Source organism: Rhododendron vialii, chromosome 13a (genome assembly GCF_030253575.1).
Source record: "Rhododendron vialii isolate Sample 1 chromosome 13a, ASM3025357v1".
Classification (NCBI taxonomy): Eukaryota; Viridiplantae; Streptophyta; class Magnoliopsida; order Ericales; family Ericaceae; genus Rhododendron; species Rhododendron vialii.
The window spans coordinates 21,450,001-21,471,200 of NC_080569.1; the positions used below are offsets into that span (position 1 = coordinate 21,450,001).

The 21,200-nt window shown below is 36.7% G+C and overlaps 4 protein-coding genes across 4 annotated transcripts in view; 3 read left to right on the forward strand and 1 right to left on the reverse strand.

The window, feature by feature from the left end:
- The window catches only part of LOC131313985 (nucleotidyltransferase lcsQ-like), a 5,816-nt gene extending 4,502 nt beyond the window's left edge, over nt 1-1,314 (forward strand). The window contains exons 2-5 of the mRNA XM_058342480.1: nt 1-302; nt 426-520; nt 602-760; nt 1,225-1,314. The exon at nt 1-302 is cut by the window's left edge and continues 255 nt beyond it. Coding sequence (XP_058198463.1) covers nt 1-302; nt 426-520; nt 602-760; nt 1,225-1,314 — 646 coding nt within the window. The remainder of the gene's footprint in view (nt 303-425; nt 521-601; nt 761-1,224) is intronic.
- Nucleotides 1,315-11,206: 9,892 nt separating this feature from the next.
- LOC131313587 (uncharacterized) lies at nt 11,207-11,864 on the forward strand. The gene has a single exon (XM_058341970.1). The coding sequence runs from the start codon at nt 11,242-11,244 to the stop codon at nt 11,599-11,601; it is 360 nt and encodes a 119-aa protein (XP_058197953.1). The 5' UTR covers nt 11,207-11,241; the 3' UTR covers nt 11,602-11,864.
- Nucleotides 11,865-16,211: 4,347 nt separating this feature from the next.
- Nucleotides 16,212-17,075, forward strand: LOC131313986 (uncharacterized). The gene is made up of 2 exons (XM_058342481.1): nt 16,212-16,225; nt 16,334-17,075. The coding sequence occupies exons 1-2, from the start codon at nt 16,212-16,214 to the stop codon at nt 16,854-16,856; spliced, it is 537 nt and encodes a 178-aa protein (XP_058198464.1). The 3' UTR covers nt 16,857-17,075.
- Nucleotides 17,076-17,621: 546 nt separating this feature from the next.
- Nucleotides 17,622-18,562, reverse strand: LOC131314472 (BAG family molecular chaperone regulator 5, mitochondrial). The gene has a single exon (XM_058343112.1). It carries the CDS (start codon nt 18,467-18,469, stop codon nt 17,882-17,884), a length of 588 nt encoding a protein of 195 aa, XP_058199095.1. The 5' UTR covers nt 18,470-18,562; the 3' UTR covers nt 17,622-17,881.
- Between the last annotated feature and the right edge of the window lie 2,638 nt (nt 18,563-21,200).

Consider the following 21,200-nt stretch of genomic DNA (forward strand, 5'->3'; position numbering starts at 1 on the left):
CATGAGGGGTAAAGAATTTTGTGAAAAAATCAATAAGTTTTTTTCTTCTTGTGGGGAAGGAGCGCTGAAAATTATACTCATCCAAAGCAAATCCTTCCAATGTTTGGAGACAGCGACGATGTTCTTGTTTGACATGCGCGTTGATTTTGTCAAGTTAAGATCGGAGGACTACACTGAGACTTGCGGTAGCAGCCGCGTTCTTGGGGTGAAATTGGAAGAGGACGCATATCTAAGTGATCTTACCATTAACAGCTTGTTCTACAACATCAACACCACTTCAGTTGAAGATTTTACTGGAAAAGGTATGAGAGACCTTAAATTCGGAAAAATAAGGACCCATTTAGATCCGAAGGAAACATTTTTGGATGATCCCTTTCGAGTTCTTTGAGCTATTCGATTCGCTACAAGTCTTGAATTTGAGCTAGATGAAGAGCTACGAGCTGCATTAATGGATAGCAAAGTGAAAGCTGCCATCAAATGTCGATTCAGGAGAAACGTTATTTTGAAGGGAAACGTATTGGTGATGAAGTTGATCTTATGATGACATCTGCCAACGACAATCAACCTGTTGAGGGCAATAACAATGATTTGTGACCTGCAGTTATTTTGGGATGTCTTCAATGTTTGTCCGCTTCGTTTTCGTGGTACTGTTGTGCCTCCAATTGATGATGGGTGTGATAGGCTTTGTGCCGCTTACATGGATAATGCATGGCGACTAATGCAACGAGTTGGATTCTCTACCTTCAGTCCTGCGCAAGCTGTATTTCTAAACCCCTTTTAAGCTTCTTGAGTTTGTACTTCAATGAGTTTTAGCATCTTCCGCCAAAAATATGTTGTGGTGCCTAGCTAGAATACACTGAACTGAACTGAAAATTTTTCAGTGCCGAGCGGGTACCGTGTGGTGCCCGCTCGCGCATCCAAGCCGTTTATTTCGTTTTTGAACGGCTCAAATTTGGAAAGAGAAAGTGTTTGAGGGAGAGGAGAGAGAAGGCTTCAATCCGAGCCGTCCAAAAGTGTATCGGACTGCTCGGATGCGCCGAGCGGATATCACGTGAGATATACCCGCTCGGCACTGAAAAATCTCTCGAACTGAGCTGCCTTGTGTCATTACAATCAATTCTTGGTTTTAGCGAGCGATCACATTATCCGTGCCGTGTGTTTAGGACACTTTAGACTTCATACGGTACCATAATTTATTTGACCTTTTGCTCTTTTTGGATCCAGGAAGCAAACTACAAGTATGTGGGGCATGCTGGATTGGAGGAGGAAGTCGTCCGGAAAACCACCGGGCCTTCGAAGGATGTTCTGAAATGAACAATTTCGCCTGGAGTGGTAGTGGTGGAACGGTTCGCTTCTATCACCGTTCCTTTTATTTATGTTAAGTTTACCTTGTGAATTAATTTTGTCATGGATTATTATTAATCATGTTAGTATGGTTTGCTCTTGTCATGGCTTGTGTTTATTCTCTTGTTGATGAAGGCAAAGACAAGCTTGGAAATTAAGTCGCTCAAATCATAGGGATGTTAATTACTCGAATCTTTCATTGTACTGTAGGAACTAGTTGGCATGGTGGGATTTCATTTTAGTGCAAACTACCCCTGCACTATATATAGACATACTACATAAGATTTGTGTATAGTGGCGGTTCTTATTACCCTCTTTCATTTTTTTTTTTCCTTCCAATCATATTAAGCGGACAGAAAATATACCCCGAAACAAGGGCGGAACCAGGATTTGATTCTGTCCTGGGCTAATAAAAAAAAATCGGTGGGCAAAGTAGTGTATATAATATGCGTACGATCAATTTCTAAGAAATAAGACTTGTAATCCAATTCATGCATCGCGCAGTGGTGTCTTTAACAAGCACAAAAAAATAAAATAAAATAAAATAAAAAGGCTCCCATAAAAACTCTTTTGACATCAACAAATCTCGAAAAACGTTACTTTTTTTTTTGTCCCATTATAATTTAAACCTGAAAAAGTAAGATAACGAACATTTTAAGCCAATTTAAGCAAATTAGCCAGGGTTCTGCATTAACTAAATCAGTACAAATCTAAGCACACCAACCTGTGCTCTGCATAACAAGGAAATACTTACGGAAGCCTCACAATTCAAGATATTGTCAGCTGAAATCATTTGGATGGTGGGTTAGGCTAAAATTACTTAGATTCAATTTTCCATATAGAGTGTTTTTTTTTTAGAAAATTAGAGGCCGCCCCTATTTGTTTAGGTTTGGTTTGAACCCAACCCTGAAATATTTTACCGAAGCTGGAAGGCTCGGATCAATTCCGTACCGACTTTTGTGCCCCTCACCCTCACCCTCTTTCTATTTTGCTCCTTTCACCCCACCTTGTAGAGAGAGAGAATGGCAAACACAGACGTGGAAGCAGTGGACTTCAAGCCGGAGGATGACGATCTGATGGACGAGGACGCTGCCGTCGACGCCGATGCGGCTACCACCGATAGAGCAGCGCCGACCACCGCCACCGTTGCTGTCTCCTATCCAATGAGAATTCGCGTTCTTGTTGCCGTTTCTTGCAGTTGTCGGTATCTCCGCGACCTTTCTTCTTGTTGTGGTCATCTCCAATTAAAATCTGATGACAACGAAATCAAACTTGATGACGACGAAATCGAACTGAACGACAGTGAAACTGACTTCCTCCCTAGCGGCTTCGACATCTGCACGAGCAGGCAGGTCCTGAAGATCAAGCGAAGGCCAGACGGTGCCAAGGAGATTGGGACTTGATTTGTCGTGATTTTCTAGTGTTTAAATGAATCGATCCATTTGGCCAAGTGTGCATGACTTATCTACTTGTGTAAGGAGTTACTAACACGTATGGAGTAGTTGAGAAAAAAGAAAAAAGAAAAAAGAGAGGGGATGAACAATGGTTCAACACTTTTTTCAGTTCCATTTGATTTTCTAATTTTCTACTATATTATTATCTCTTAGCTTGATTTTTTGGGAGAAGTGATGAACCGAGTTCACTCAGTGGTGATCCGGCCAAATTTATAATTGTGTATTTTCTATGCGAATTGTGTAATTGTCCATGAGAATTGTGTATTTTTTATGAAAATTGTGCATTTTCTGTGAGAACTATGTATTTTTCTATGAGAATTACGTATTTTCTATGAAAATTATCTATTTTAGTGTGTGGTGAGGCTATGTGAACTGTGTATTTTTTAGTTCACATAGCCAATTCTTTGTTCGTGTGTGTATTTTCTATGAGATCTGTCTATGAGAACTGCGTATTTTTTTATGCGAACTATATATTATTCATGAAAACTATTTATTAGAACCGTGTATTTTTTATGAAAACTATATATTTTTTTATGAGAATTGTGTATTTTAGTATATGGTAAAATTATATGAACTGTGTACTTTTCAATTCACATAGTCCTGCTCTCATAACCAGTTTACAAAGCTAATTTTCTATGAGAACAGTCACTTCTCATAAAACTGACTATGAGAATTGGCAATTCTCATAGCCAGTTCTTGTCAATTCTCATAGCTCAGTTCACATAGCCAGTTCTTCTATGAGAACTGAGCAGTTCTCATAGAACTAACTATGAGACTTGACAGTTCACATAGCCAATGGTATTTTTGTCTGAAATAATATGATTCAGAAATTGTTATTTTCTGTGAGAACTGTTATTCTCCATGATAATTATCTATGAGAACTGAATATTTTTCTATGGGAACTGTCTATGAGAACTGTGTATTTTCTATGAGAATTGTATATTTTCTGTGAGAACTTCCTATGAGAATTGTATATTTTTTATGAGAACTGTCTATGAGAACTGTCGTTGTCCATGATGATTGTCTATGAGAACTATGTATTTTTCTATGAGAATTATGTATTTTCTATGAGAACTGTGTATTTTATATAAGAACTGTATATTTTGTAACGCCCCGATTTCTCAAGGGATTTTGGAAGCATTAACCCTAAAATACACTGAATTTTACAAACTATTAGGCCCCTATTTACCCTTATACAAAAATTACAATTTCAAAATAATACAAAAATCTATGTAACAAAAGCAACTCCAGAGCGACTCTAGTTTTGACACGAAATTCCAAGCAATGTTGGCCCAGACTCCGTTTCAGGGGTCCCACCTGTATCAACTGCTCCACTGTGGAATCCTGCACACTCTGGCAAATTGAACGCCGAAGCAAACGATTTGCCAGGATACAAACGTATCCTGAGTGATAATTCACTAAGTAGAAATCCTAAAACCCAATACCACAATATGCAGATCAACAATATAATAATTCATAATACACCGAAGGTACAAAATAATAACACATCGTCTTTTTCTTTACTATCCATCATCTTACATGAAATCTAAGGATCATCTCCACGAGATCCTTTCCTCCCACATCCACTAACTACAATCGTCTCATGGGTCCACCCTTCCTCTTGCTTATCCTGCACCAGGGTCCTAGGTGAGCGCATCTAAGTTATGTACCGAGTATGTTCTCACTTAAGACCATAACAGGAGGATCGAGTCATCCCATGACGTATCGTACATTAGGGTCGGACATCCACTACCCCACGCTAACTATAACCGTCTCATGGGACCCATTCTCTTTCTCCAAGAGAAACTTTCCATGACGTATCATACATTAACGTCTCACTAACTATAACCGTCTCATGGGACCCATTCTCTTCCTCGAAGAGAAACTTTCCATGACGTATCATACGTTAGCGTCACAACACCGGGCCCCTCAGGTAACCCATTTCAACACAGGGCCCCATAGGTTACCCTTGCCATCACCATGGCTCAAATCACAATCCACACAATCACACTTCCAACACTTTATCAATTTCCATTTACTTAATATCGTCTACATGAGTCACTACTCGTAACCACCCAGGGAACCTATTTGTCCAATCTACAGCCACAACAAAATATCACACGGTTCAACATTTCAACTAAAAGTACTAACAACATATAACCATGCGATAAAATTAATCATGTCATAGAATTTATCATGCGAGTAACAAAATAATATTCAGTCAAACAATTAATTACTATACTTAAAATTAAGTCTATTTCTCTCATTTAGAAATTTTATAAAACATTTCTACTATTTAAACATTTTCTTTAACTTTCATATTATTCATAGATTTTACAAACTAATTATTTTTATTGGAAAATACTTATTGCTAAATTTAGTATTTACTAACTATATTACATATTAATATGAGATTTTCATAAGAACAAAATTATGCGAGGCTATTCTAGTCAATATTTATTAGAGTTAAAGATTAACTAATATATAATCTAAAATATTTCTTGTTTACAATCTAAATAAATTTTTACTAGTAAAATATTCTTGTTAATATTTCATAAATATTTATCTACTCCAATAATTTATTAAACACGTAAACATCCACTCAAATACAAATTAACAGTGCAACATCAATAACAATTTCACAATCAAACACTTGTTAAACGATCATAAATTTTCACAGGGTATAACACTAATCATTTCAGCACAACCGGACTAAATTTTAATATAAACAGAACTAAAAATAAATTAACAATTTAACAGCAAATCATCATCTTCAATAAACTTTAAATCTAAGTAACTCCATTAAAATGCAGATAAAGGTTTTGGGTTTTCGGAAAACTACCTCAAACGCGATTCTAAGTTCGGATAAGTGTTATGCGGTGTCCGTAGATCGCCATGGTGGTTCTGAAATCTCGAGGCAGCGTCCGGCGGCACTCCAACAGGGCCGCAGCAGCGATGTGCCCACGAAACTCACGGTGTGCACACACCTATAGCCACGACTATCTCTCTCTCTATTCTAGACTCAACAATAGAATTGGGAGTAAATTAATATACTGGTGTTCAATTTGCGGATTGTGTGGGTATGTATAATGAGAGAGAATAAGGTAGTGAGAAGGTGAGAGGATAAGTGTAGAAGTGGTGGAATGAGGAAGGAGAGTGATACTGATAATGATAAAAAGATAAGGGACAAGTGCCACATTTGGAGGGGTGTTTCAATTCTAATGTATGTGGACGCATGTATGTACAGGGTGAGAATGTATCTGGACGCTTTTATGTATAGGATGAGAGATAGAGAAGTGGAGAGTTAGTTTGAATAGAGTTCTACTTAGGGTTTAGATAGAAAAGATAAGAGATGAATATGAATCACTGATTCGTATATCTAAAGTTTAAATACATATCTTATACAATAGTGTAAATAATATCAATTATACACATAATAATATATTTTAATTATTCAATCTAATTAATTATTGAATTAGAAATTTAACAATATGAATTTGTATTAAAAAAAATTGGGTCAAAATCCCGGGTCGTTACATATTTTCTATGAGGATTGTGTTTTTTCTATGAAAACTGTGTTTTTTTCTATAAGAACTATTATTGTCCATGATAACTGTCTATGAGAACTGTGTATTTTTCTATGAGAATTATGTATTTTCTATTAGAACTGTGTATTTTAGTGTGTGGTGAGGCTATTTGAACTATATATTTTACAGTTCACATAGCCATTTCACACGAGAAATGTCTATAAAAACTCTATTTTTTCTATGAAAATTGTGTTTTTTTCTATGAGAACTGTTATTATCCATGATGATTATCTATAAGAACTGTGTATTTTTCTATGAAAACTATGTATTTTCTACGAGAACTATATATTTTAGTATATGGTGAGGCTATTTGAATTGTGTATTTTCCAATTCACATAGTTCTCATAGAACTGACTATGAGAATTGGCAGTCCAGTTCACAGAATCAAGAGTATTTTTGTCCGAAATAATATGTGTCAGAAATTGATTCTGAAAATATAAATTTTACTAAAAATGGACAAGTAGACAAAAAATTAAGAAGAATGAGCAAAATAGTAAAAATGTATGAAAAGTCTAAAGAAAGGGCTAAAATAAAGAAGAAATATATTAGTCAGGACTATTTGAAGTCCGAACTTAGAAAACGAGGCCAGCCTAAAAATTCCCTTTTTTTTTTGGGTTTTCGTGATAGTGACATGGGCTACAGCCCATGGTAGCCTATGACTAGTTTTGTCCTTGCCCTAAAAAGATAAATCAATGGTATAGATATTACCGTATTGTTAAATTATCTTTTCGGGTATATTTTTTTGGGTACTTATTGGAGTTGCATTTCCCCTCTTTCCAGTTGGGTTATGGGTTCATTAATTGTTCATTGACATTTAATGGTCTCTAATTGGTCTCTTGGTACTTAATTGTTGGGGTTCTGCTTTTTTGTTTCATCGTTTCCGGATTATTTTGTTGAGTACCACAGATTATATGAAACTGCTGCTTGTTTTTTTTTTTTTTAAATAACTTTCTTTAAAAATATAGAATTCCGATAGGACTTCAAATTAGGGGAACACGAAATTGTTATTCTTCCTTTTAGTATATCTTAGGTAGGAATTGGGATAGGCCGGGAAAATGTTGTAATGCTTCAATTTTCGGACACGTTATTTAAATATTTTTAAAATACTTAAATCATTTAACAACAATTTTCTTCTTCAAAAGATAATTTGATCATAATTTGCAGAAGCATGTGGTCTAATACAAACCTAATTGTTAATCTAGAAATTTGGCCTCGGAATACGATTACATTTCAATTCCCAAAATATAGATTGACTTATCAAAAGAGCATCTAAGGGTACGGGTTCTGAGTTTGAACGAACTTCGGGTTAGCAATGGCGTCCTCATTCTGGAAGTATGGCCCTTCCATTCATTCTTTGATACCTGGTGTAAAATGTTGTGGGCCAAAAAATAACACCATGAATTTTAACACTCACATTAAAAATAATTGAAGTATGAATAGAAGCATACAAATCTTGTTTCACTATCTAACCTTTAAATTAATTGAATTCTTACAAATCCTTACTTTCCATAATCATTCTTACTCATTAATCATCGTACAACATTTGTGATGATTTGTCTAATCCCAATGTACAACATTTCAAAAGAGAATTTCTATGTTGTTTCTTCTAAAAAATTTCCTTACTTTAAGGCTTTTTTATGTGCATCCATTAGGGTATCTTTGAAAGAGAGAACTCAGGGAGTTTTCAAAATTTAAAAAAAATTGTTGTGGTTTGCTGTCAAAATATAACTAAAATTTGGCTTAACCTTTTTTTGTATTACGTTTTTTTTCTTTTCTTCATTCGTTTTGTTGTCGAGTCAAATATTTTTCATCCCAGCAAGAGGAACGCACAAAATTAAGATTAAAAGTTTGAAAAATATTATTGAAAACAAAACCAATCTAAAAAAATATTGATTGTTTTTGTCTTTTCTGAAAGATAAAAAAAAATGTACAATAATAAAGTACTTTAGCCAAATCACCCATAAAGTTTGTTCTTTATTTTAAGTGCGGTTGATAATTATTATGCACTTGGGTAAATCGGAATAAATTACTGTTATTAAGGTTGTGCCGAATAGTTGCCTACAATATAATGAATGGAAGTTATCACCCATAAAAGTTTGTTCTTTATTTTCTTTTGTCGTTCATAAATAGTAATAAAAAAATAAATGTACTCCATTCGTCCCTATTTATTAGGCTGGCCCGTTTGGAGATTCTAATTTATTATGAAAATATCATCATTGCACTTGTCATATTTTTTTCTTCTTTTTTTTGCCCTTAATAAAAACATCATCTTTGCTTGTACTTTATTCCAAACAATAGGGGTAAAATAATAAAATAATCACTCTTTGCCCATTACTTTTCAACTGGGACAATATTTCTAAGACAATAAGCGATAATTGGAACCAAAAATTTGGAAAGGAGAGAGAAGTTGATATTGTCTCCTTAACTACCATCGCCAAAAATAATAAATAAATAAATAGCCTGACACTAACTTGATCTGTGAGGTTAAAAGAATACCGACCGTGAAATCAAACCCAGGACCTCATCCAGGTAACGGTAACTTTTTAACTTTTACACAAGTATTTTGAAAAATATCAAAGAAAAATTCAAAAGAATTATTTTTTTTCTTGAATATTTCTCAAAATAATTGTTTAAAAATCATAATTATATACTTTTTCGATTCCTCTCGTCTTTACTCACCTATATCCCATAAAAATTTGGCGTAAAACTAACTAACGCAAAAAAAACTTGGATAAACATAAAACTAAAAAATTGTGGTATATAAATTAATCAGTAGCGTGAACGGGAGATCCGGGGGCTCTGCTGTCCAGAGGGGGCAGTAGCCCCAACCCACACTCGGGTAAACTGCTGGAGAGGAATAGAACGGCAACGTTATAGTGGGGAAAAAATTCCTTACCTCCTTCTTGCAATCCTATGAAGCAGAAACGTGATTATGAGAGCTTTAAAGACAAAATTTGATTATGTCTCTTTAGAATAATATGATCAAAATAATAAGATCTTCACACCCGTTTAAAGCAGTGCAAAGATCTTATAATTCTTATCATATTATTCTAAATGATCATAATTAATTTTTGTGTATATTCCTCTCACAATCACATTTCTACTCCACAGGATCCTAAATAAAGAGCATATACTTAATATGAGAGTCATAAAAATAAAAAATTAAATTACAATCCTTTAGAATTATATGATCAGAATAACAAGATCTTTACACCGATTTAAATGGAATGAAAATTTGAACACTTAATTTTTTTACACTGTTTATATATTAAAAAATATAGTTAAAAAAATTAAGTACTTCAATTTTTAATCCGTTTGAACGGATGTGAAGATCTTATTATTTTGATCATATTATTCTAAAGAGACATAATCAAATTTTATCTTTAAAGCTCTCGTAATCACGTTTCTGCTTCATAGGATTGCAAACAGAAAGTAATAAATTTTTTTGCCACCAAAACGTTTCCGTTCTGTCACTGTCACTGTTCTGTCACTGTCACTGCCACTGCTTCAGCAGTTTACTCTCAAAACGATGTTCATTTTGAGAGTGTGGGTTGGGGCTGCTGCCCCCTCTGGGCAGCAGAGCCCCCGGATCCGTGAACGGGACAAGTTAACCTTTTGTTCACCGTTTTAAAAAAATCAAACTACTCAGTCCGGCCAGCCCCAAAACGTGTAATGGCCCATTGGAATGACACATGGCCAGAATAATTTAGAGCTACTAGTAAAACTTAATGAACTGTCTAGTCCGTCCGTACGTACGATGACTAATCCTACACTTACGTGTCGACCTCAAGAAAATGAGAAGCAGTTGAATGATTCCGTTTTTATGTTTCAGTTTACAATTCAACACCCATTAGATTAGATTCCATCTCTTTATAGCTTTCACACTGCTAATATACTAGTAGTATTACTCAATATATATAGTACTACTAGGCATGCGTATTTCTTTACACAGTCGGCGGCGTTGTTTCACCAGCTCCATTAATTAAACGAGTGAAATTACTAATCCTATATAATAGTTCGAGTGTACCGTCATGTAATACTATGAACTACTTTACAATTATACATTTCTGTGAAAAAATAGTTGTTGACAATTGGGGAGCCATTGATACAAGAAAGAGTGAATTGATCTGATTAGCGCTCGTATTCGTTTTACATTGCTATTTGGAAATTTTGTCCCCACCCCCCGCCCCCGTGACTCAGTATATTTGGGTGCGCCTTATTAATCGAAACGTCGCCGTTTTGAGAGGACTATAACCCTGTGGTGACCTCCCTCACCACAAGCTCTTCAAGGCGGTCAGTATAGCTTATACTATGTCGACAAAAGCAATTGATGCCCTTAATTAGTATGAAACTGAAAATAAACCAATTTAGAGCTAGATCAAACTCTTAAACTCTCCTTAATCTGGGGAAAAAAAGGCTCAGAAATTCGGTCATAAGAATTTCCAGATGAGATAAATTAGAAGCCAAGCCGATCGAGCTAGTTATATAGCCTAGCCTAGCCTAGCTTCAAACCAGCTGAAGCTGCATGCCCCCACGTCCCCAGTAAATTGGTCAACCAACCACCTGAGTCACCTGACCAATATTTCCTTCCATTTGCCAAGTAAAACGCAGACCTCGTCATTTCCTCCCTTTCTTGATTAATTTTCCTCCCTCGATCTGGCTCTCTCGCTATATATATGCACACCTCCGTATACACCCTCTCTCTCTCTCTCTCTCTCTCTCTCTCTCTCTCTCTCTCTCTCTCTCTCCCCTTTTATATATGCAGCAATAAAAGCCTCTTCAAGTACATCTCAGATCTTGTCAAAAGAAAAAAAAAAGTACATCTCAGATCAATCCGCTCGTATAATCAGTTCCTCATGGGAAATTGTGCCGGACGTAATAAAGCATCGATGGTGTGGGCAAATGACGATGACTGGGAGTCTACAGAAGGATCAAAGGGATTTCCTAACAGGGCGAAACAAAGACTACTGGGTGAAAACTCATCATCGTCTGCATCTTCATCTTCATCTTCATCATCAGAGCCATGTGGTAGAGAGGTGAAGATCAAGATTACAAAGAAGCAGCTGAGGGAATTACTAGGAAATGTTGATCACGTGCAGAGTATGCCTGTGGAACAAGTGTTGTCTTCGTTGGTGGACCGTAGTGATCGGTTTGAGATCCAGCATCAACGGTCGTGGAGGCCGAGTCTACAGAGTATACCGGAAGTGGATCAATAGAGGATTAGATTAGATTTAGAGGTAATCATGGCGTCACCAAATTCCAATGTTGGTCCTGGGCTTGGCTACAATGGAAATTAGGTTTTTTATGGGCGTTTTGTTTGTTTGTTTTGGGAGACTTTTCCTTGATTCGCATATGTACTCTCATCTTGTTTTTTCTTCTTATTCATCGGTTGGTGTACATGGAAGTTAGGTTCGATTTTTGGACTACAATTATTTTGCGTTTAGTGTAAATTAAGAAGAACCTAATTAGCACTGTTTTTTGTAACGATCGGAAAATTCATGAGTTAGGGTGAGTCTAAATTGACTAAAGCCTGTGTTTTCACTGATTTATAGGCAAGTTATTTTTCTCACATACATCAACTAAAATAGCATTTTGTTAAAACAACTTGACTATTGATGTAACACTCCAATTCTCGGTGGCATTATTTAACTAATTTTTAAAAATGATTAAGTTAATTAAAACAATCATTAAGTAGTCCCAATAATATAAAGCATAGTCAATTTTTAATGTGTACCCAAATTCAAAATACTCCTACTTATGTTTAGAGTTCAAATTACAATTACAACTGAATTTTAAAGAGAGTGATCAGAGCGCTCCAAGGGTACGGGATCCAAGTCTCTAAATACTCCTGTTCAGTTTCCACTCTCTCCTCATGTTGATACTATACTTCTTCTCCTTCCTCGATACCTAGTATGAAACACCAAGGGCCAAAAAGTAGCACATTAAGTGATTTACATTCAGTAGATAACTCATATCCCACTAACCCTTACATTATACAGAATTATACAAGGCAATTCATAAACAACAAGGAACATCATGTCATAATACTAATTTCTTTAATAGTTGTTATAATATGTGATTTCTAGGATTCTCTTCCTTTGAGAATCTATTCATCCCTTTAACTCCAATGATGGCCATTGCATGATATAATTCCTCTCTTGGTTGTCCTGCACCAGGGTTCTAAGTGAATGTATCTAAATTACGTACTTAGTGAATTCACCTACTACTATAGCAAGAGGTAAGTAAAGACCCCGCTCGTCGAAGATAATCATGTCGTGTCATACTCAGAGTTTCATCAATCTTTTTGTTAGAGTCCTTTCGACTGCCCCTCTCCTCGGAGGTCCGTTTATGTTGCTCTTAACCACGCCGAGTCCTCTGTCTTATTAACGTCTATTAGGCTAAACCAACAACATACACCACTTAGTGCCCATATTGTCCATTCTAAGTTTCATGTAGTAACAGAGTTCATTCGACAGTCCATAGGCAATCATAAGTCATCATTCGTGCTGAAAACTACTAGGGTCAATGTGTCACTTGTCCAAACTATGCGGAGGGGCAATTTATAATTTAGGAAACTGTAGAGGAAATGTAAAATTTGACAATCTATGGGCTCAATGTGTAAATCGCCAATCTATTTTGGAAACAATAATTTTACGCAACCACTTACACACACTCACAAAAAAAGTGGGCCTCATACACACTGCACACATCCAGTGTGTGGGGCCCATCCCATTTGTGAGTGTGTGTGTGTGTGTGTAAGTATTTGTGTGTAGTTGTAGTATTGTTTTTTAAAACTGTACTAAAACTACTAGGCTCAATGTGTCACTTTTTCAAACTATGGGGAAGGCAATTTATAATTTAGGAAACTATAGGGGAAATGTAAAATTTGACAATCTATGGGCTCAATAAGTAAATCATCAAACTATTGTGGTAAAACTATACTCTAGTACATACTTTAATGTAACCCATCCATTTTGGGGGTTTTACTAATCTTTGCAATATTATAACCATTTCCAAAAAAAAAAAGTACATTTTAATAGTAAGTCATTTCCTAATCTCCTTAGAAAATAATATAGATTCAAAGTTTGAGTCTTCACAAAACCAATTTACTTCCATAAAATGTTTAACTTATGCTGTGTTTGGATGAGTTTTTGAGTAATGAGTAGAGGTAATGATTGGAGACAGATAATGAAAAAAATGAGAATGATGATTAGAGATAAGGGGAGTAATGATTGAAAGTATGGGTAATGAGTGTTTTTTGAGTTGATAATTTATTTTCAAAAAGCAATCCAAACAAAACATAATTCCTTAATTTTTTCTTAAATCTTCTGGTGCCGATTCAGTTCCGGCCAAATTTTCTGATACTGATCCCGACCAATTTTAAGAAGGAACCGGTACAAGTTCAGGGTGGGGTCCGTTGGGTTAGGGAATTCAGATTGATTAAAATGGGCCTAGTTGGGCCAAACTAAAAAAATTGATTGTGGACCAAACCCATCAATTTAAGAATTTTTTTATATAAAATACCAATCAAGAATGAATCATGTTTTTCCACCCACGTCCCTTTTCAAAAAGAATTTTTCAAAAAATTTCTCCTAGATTCTCCTTACTTCTAACATTTCTCTCTCTATCTCTCTTCATTTATTACGCCTATTATTTTCCATAATAAATTTCAAACACCAATCCAAACAACCCATAAGGCCCAACATGGTAAGGCAAATTATAAAGATCACACTAATGACAAAAAAATCCACAAATTAATCCTTGAAAAATAAATAAAAAATTAGCCTAGGGTCCACTATAGCATGTTTCTAACCCACTAGGTCCACTGATCAAGTTTCTAACCCACTAAGTCCACTAATATATATTTGGTAAGGCATAAAGTCCACTACATTTAAAAAGAAAATTATTGCTTGACAGAATTACCCTTCCATTCAAATCCCATCAATTTAGCCCATTATCCTCCATTATCCCTTCTAGTTTTGCAAATCATGCCAATCACGAGTATCTCTCTCTCTTGTCTCTCTCTATTTGGAATGTTGATCACGCCAATCACGGATATACTAATCTTGATATAGATTCGTATGTAACGTTATTGTATTTATATAACGTTATATAACAGTCGAAGATTCTCTTTTTCTGATACACTATATATAACGTTATTGTACATATATAACGTTATATATTCTCCTTTTTAAGAGTTACATATATCTTTGTAACGTTGTACAGATTTTGATATATGACCATGTATTTCGATTATTTGATTTTTTTATTACTGAATAAAAATATAAGGTTATAATTGTGCTTTTCATCAATCACTTATTGATTTGGTCCACACAGCGGCCTCTCTGACTTGCTTCTGATATATTTGGAATTTTTTGAATAAATATGTAAGGTTATATAACCTGTATCATCATATAACCATATTAAAAAGCATACCACGTAGAACCATCTATTCACACACAGTTTAACCAACATTGATATATACTGTCAATCGACATTGATATAACCATATATACTATCAATCGAATTCCTAACTTAATTCAACCATACCATACACCAACCTGTCAAATATATATAACCATATATACCCAGCGTTCGCTTTTAGTTTTCTAAGAAACATATAGAATGGATCGAATCAAACGGAGGAGATTGACGGCAATGGGGATGAACCGAAGGGTTTCGACGGCGACGAGGATGCAGAATGACGGAGATGAATCAAACAAAATCGGAGATTGATCGACGGTGATGAGGATGTGAAACAAAGGTGAACAACTACGACGAGAATTTGACGACGATGGAGAAACAAAGCCGAACAACTGCGATGAGCGCGACGGCGTCCGACTGAAACGAAGGGCAACAACGGCGACTATTGGTGAACGAGATCGACTGTTGGTGGACGATGGAGATCGTCTGAAGACAACGACAAAGAACGCCGACTACAACAGACGATGGAACGGAGGAGCAAACTGTCTCCATTTTTTTCCTCTCAGCCTGGTTTGTTTTGGAAACGGGGGGAGGGGTTTTATAATGGGGACTGAATTTTTTGGATAGAAATTTTTTGAAATGGCTAAAAAAATGGGGCAAAACGTTTTTGAAATGCAGGGGTATATTAAACTAACCGGGGTTATTATATCTTTACTAATAGGTTAGTGGACTTAGGAGGTTATAGAATTTAGAAATGGACTTATGGGGTTTGGAAAGTGGTACAGTGGACTTATGAAAAATTCCAGGCTTCAGGTAGCCATAATTAGAAAACAAAACCGCAAAAGAGAGTAACCAAGGCAAAGTACCGAAAACAACCGGGGTCGGTCTGGACCAACCGGAAACCAAAAATTCACGTCGGTTTTCAGTCGGTTTGGATTTTTCGGTTATATTTTCATCCCTAGCTCGAACAATGAGTTCGGTGTGGTACTCCACTTTATGTTGATGAAATAAAATGCTGGTAAGTTGGATGTTTGGCTGTGGTATTTGTGATGTTGCAGTTCTTATGTTGTTACTTTCAATTCTAATTCACAGAATGAGGTCATAGCTGATATAATCCAAGAAAAATATGTTTTACTCTGAAGGGAAAATTATGAAATGGAATGACTAGCTATATTTACAAATGTATGTAAATTCAATTTCGGGTGTATAAACTTGCAATATTTACAAGAGCAATGCTACAACCACGCTCATTTACATACTCCTTAAGTACACACTTACAAGCGTGTTGGCTCCACGCACTCGATGCGTGTAGTTCCAAGGGGTTTTGATCACTCCCATCCTTTCTTCATTGGGGAGCCTGAGAGGTGTCGGCATTTTTGTCAAAAGCCTGTTGGGTGTTTGAATGCTGCCTAATAAGTATGTGTGAATACAAAGGATGAGATAAAACAGTGCGCAATCCAAGACATAGGCCAACTGTGAACAAACAATGAGTAAATGAAACAGTTACTAATTAATTGGCTATAGTTATTTCTCACATCCCCTGGACCATCAAAACTTTCATCAGACGGTTGAGGAGGGGCTGATTGATCTCAGTAGTCACAACCCTCGATTTTTCCTCTCAGTTCTGGTGGATCTCACAATTGACCCTGCTATCCCCTCTCTGCATATAAAAGCTAAAGAGAATATGAGTATTATTGCCATTTGCCAAAAGACCCTTGCTTTCCCTGTGATAAAGATGGAGAAAATGAAGCACTCCAGTACCACAACAGCCTTGTTTATTCTGCTGCTGATCACGGTGTGGATCATGAGCTCGCCAGTGCTGGGCTGCGCATCGGACGGCAGCCAGTGCAGGAACTGCATACTGGACCGGTTCAAGTACGACTGCCCGCCGTGCATGCCGATTCTGCGGTGCATGTCGCGGTGCTTGTGGGGCGGCTCGGCACGGGCCAAGTGTGTCAAGAAATGTGACTGCAACAGCGGGTACCCGAGGCTTTCGGATTGCAAGAAATGCATGTCCGAGTGCAAATGCAGCTGTGCTCAGGCTTAGATTGATTAGACCAGTGATAATATGGTACGGTTTAATAATCGGATCGAAAATGCAATGCTTTGATTTTGCTTTCCTTATAATAGACATGGTATTTCTTCTGTGTGTCTGAATGTGGTGTGTGAGGGAGAGAGTGAGTAGGTGGTTCACATGTCTTCTTATTTTTCTGCTTTTTTCTGATGAATAATAATATTATACTCAATAAACACTAAGAAAATAAAAGTTTCGCTTACAGGGGTAGACCCACAATTCAATTCAAGGAGAATAAAAGGAAGGAATTTTAAAGGAGAGGAGTCCAACTCTATAACAGGACCCGTTTGATCATCCACATTGCTTATTTACTTGGTGCTTAGAAATACATACCAAGCAAAATAAAAATAAGTAAAAAATCGTTTGACATTCACTCACCTTACTTGATACTAGCTATTTGCTCATTCAGTACAGAAAATATTGGAATTCAGTTCAATCAGCTAATAATCAATCCCACCACACTAGCTTATCTACAACAAAACAAGAAGTGCATGAAATGAAACTAGTAGCGTCTAGCAGGGCAGGGGAATAGAAAGACTTAAACTGACCTTGGATGTCGTGACACGGAAGAATTTGGACTTACTAAATTTACTGAGTAAAAAAGTAGCTGCTCTGGACAAAGCGCTCAATGGAAAAACATGATTCATGTAGCTGATCCCAATTGATTGGGATACAAGGCTCGATTTGGTTTGGTTAGTACTACTGTTAGAATATGTTCTATGAGCAATGCTACGGACAAAGATCAAAACGCACAATCTATGATTTTGTGTTCCAAACCGTCTGATGCACATGAATTGTACAAGGTAGATATTGAGCTCACATACATCTGACGATTTCGAACACGTCTGTATCCGAATCCATACAGTTTAGCATGTGTCCGCAGCATTTTTGTATGCTTCATTCTCCCAATTCCTAAGAAAGTAAAAGAAAAACTGACAGAGCTACAGTTGTCATCTTGATGCTAATTTACTAGTATTACTATATACCACCGACGACGATCACCATTGATCGCGAAGAAACCTCTGGAGACAACGAAACCCTAAATTCTCAGCACAAAACCTCTCCATCTCCTGCCCACCTCTCTCCCTACACACATCCTCCTCTATTTTCTCCAAAACCTCGTCCCAACTCCTCAAAAACCCACATCCGAAATAATCCACCTTCGCGTCAGACACGGCGTCGAGTATCTCCTGCAGCCCCACGACCCGACGGCTAACGCGCCTCCTCAGCTCCCTCACCGTCGGATCGACCCCGGGCACTTCATCCAGCCTCAGCAGCAGCCCCATCAGGGCCTCGTTCACCTTGATCCTCTCGCGGTCGTCAGTCCTGATCGCGTCCACGGTCTCCTGCCGCTGGATGAGGCGTTCGAGGCGGGTGGCTTCCGAATTGACGGCAGAGATCTTCTTGACGAGGGTCCGGATGAAGTGGGAGCGGTAGGCGGATTGTATCTTGACGGCGGCGGCGGCGGGTTGTGTGGGTATTGGGTGGTGTTTTGGTTGGGGGGTGGAGTGGACATTAGGGGAAGCGTGGGTGACTGTGGTGGTGAAGGATGAGTACGAGCGCGCTCTGCGAGAGGAGGGCTTCATTTCTAGAGAGAGAGAGAGAGAGAGAGAGAGGGAAAGAGAAGGGAAAGTTCTGGAGAGAGAGATCTGGGGAGGTTTATTGAATTCACTTGGCGCGTATCACGCAAAAAAAGTGTGTTGGGTATAGACCGTTAATAAAGGAGTAATTAAATATTCATCTCAATAAATCATCCCAAATAAGTCATTCCATGTAAATATTCATTTTGCCCATTTTTCGGAATTATGTTTTCATCTTTTCACATTGTAAACTATCTATCTTTCCTTTTTAATAAGATATTCATATGCATTTATATATTCATATTTTTCATGTAAGTATTTAAGGATGGCAATTACCTTCGATCCGCCCCCACCCCGATCCGAGTGGGTATTCTCCGATTCGATAGGCAAATGGGACGGGTATGGTGTTTGCTTCCTCCGCCCCGTTTTAACCCGATCCGAACCCGATTATAGATATTTATATTTTTTTATGTATATGTCTAAATAAATTTCATTGTTTTGATATAATAAGAGCAATGTACCAATTAATAAAACGCTAATTTAAGTCTTTGTTTTTTTTATTTCTATTTTTTTCAACTCTCATCAATCATCAATATCTTGTTTTTTTTTTCAAAACACTCTAAAAAGAACAAAACTAGTCAAATTATTATGGTGAATGGGGACCCGATTTTTCCCCGACCCCAACACCTTCCCGATTTCCCCCGCTCCAACTCCGATCCGATATAGAACGGGGCGGGTTTGGGGGACGCAAAATCCGACCCGATTCGTCCCATTGCCATCCCTATAAGTATTCATCCCATCCATTTTTCGGGATTATGTAATCATCTTTTCACATAGTGAATTATTTATCTTGCCCTTTTAATAAGATATTCATATGCATTTATATATTGTCTTCCTAAATTAGTGGAATTGGATATATCTTCAATCATAATAATTAAGGGGTAAAAAAGGAAAAAGTTAAAAATTTCAAACATTCAAAATTAGTGGGATTTGATTTCTATTTTTTATCGATGAAATTTAAAACTCTAACATTTTTTTACAAAAAATTCCATAGTGATTCGTATTAAGTTCAAAAATCATTGATTCATGGTAGATTCATGTTACTTGGTCATCGTAAAGTTATTCAATTCATGGTAAATATCATAGTGGTTCATGTTAAGTTTATCTACCATTATTTTGAAATTGAATCAAAATAAACCATGATACTCAAAACATTTTTTTTTTTTGGAAAATTCCATAGTGATTCGTATTAAGATTAGAAATCATTGATCCATGGTAGAATCATGTAGTACTTGAATATATTATACGAAAGCTGTCATGTTTTGTAAACTTATGTGTTTGAAATATCATAGTATATTTTCCATGAAATGATTTGAACAAGCAGATTTCATGAAAAACTGTTCAAATAATTTACCATGAAATGAATCGAAAAAGCAGATTTCATAATAACTGTTCAAATATATGAACCATAAAATGATTTGAACAAATAGATTTCATGGTAGACAGTACAAATAATTTATCATGAAATGATTGAAAAACCAGTATAACTACGAATAATTTATCAAATGAACCACCCTAAAAAACACCCAAAGAAAACCTAACTAGAACCACAACAAAAGCCAAGCCATCCTATTACCCGGGGAAATCGAAAAGTGTTGAATACCTCTAAAAGCACCATATCATTTCTCTACTGCTAAGAGCCCATTCCAGAATATCTTCTTAAAAAATAAGTATTTATTTCACATTTTTAAATTAAAAAAAATGTAAATGAAAAATAATTTTTTGATTTTTTTGCACCGTATTAAAGATCTCAATGAGATCTTTCAAACAAGATTCATATTGCATATTTTTAGACTTCAATAAGCCCATCATTTTTTGAACTTAAAATTGTCTTCTTAAAAAAAATAAGTACTTATTTCACGTTCCGAAGCAGAGCCTAAATCTCTTTCACAGCAACAAAGCTAGCTCTTTCTGCTCTCCAATAAGGCAGCTCTCGACCGCCCTCTCCGGTGCTCCGTGCCTCCACCTCTAGCTTTAGCGTCCAACTCTAACTCCCACAAACTAAGACTGTTGCGCCGCCATTGACGAAGTCGGAACCACCATATCCCCAGGCGCGCAGCAAAGCTTCCGGTGGATCAGAGGGTGGGATGGAGAAGGGCAACGCAGATGCGAGGGATGGTGCCGGGGATGCAGAGTACGTCAATGAGGATGAGCGGTGGTATGGGGACGGATTTGTGGGCTGTGGCGGTGATGGGCGACAAGGTATTCGAACTCAAGTTTGTTTATGGATTCCAAACCTCATTTAAGAAATATTCAAATTTCTAATGGGGTTTTCATTTTGTAGGAATGATGGGAGGCGTAATTCATGGGCCTAATTTATTCCTGGGACTTGAAATCTTAGGATTTCATAACAAATCTCGGTCTGTTTATGGATTCCAAACCTCATTTTAGTGGTTTCGGAGACCCCTAAAAAAACCTCAAAATCCCCCCCCCCCTAAAGTTTCCTATCGAATTTTGATGATTCGAGCCGCTCAATATAATCAGGATGTGATTTTAAAGGTATCCGCGAGAAATCAGCAAAAAAAATGACCGGAAAGAGCTTCATCCAAACAGTTTTTATTGAACATTATTAAACGGTTCAATAAAAAACTGCTTAAATCGAGCTCTTTTCGGTTATTTTTTTTAATAAAATGCGGGCCTCCCATTTTTCGATCGTATTTCGATGATCCGAGCCGCT

What these genes read in the sequence shown, in the direction of transcription:
- LOC131313587 (XM_058341970.1), top strand. Translation starts at nt 11,242, where the DNA reads ATGGGAAATTGTGCCGGACGTAATAAAGCATCGATGGTGTGGGCAAAT.
- LOC131314472 (XM_058343112.1), bottom strand. Translation starts at nt 18,469, where the DNA reads ATGAAGCCCTCCTCTCGCAGAGCGCGCTCGTACTCATCCTTCACCACC.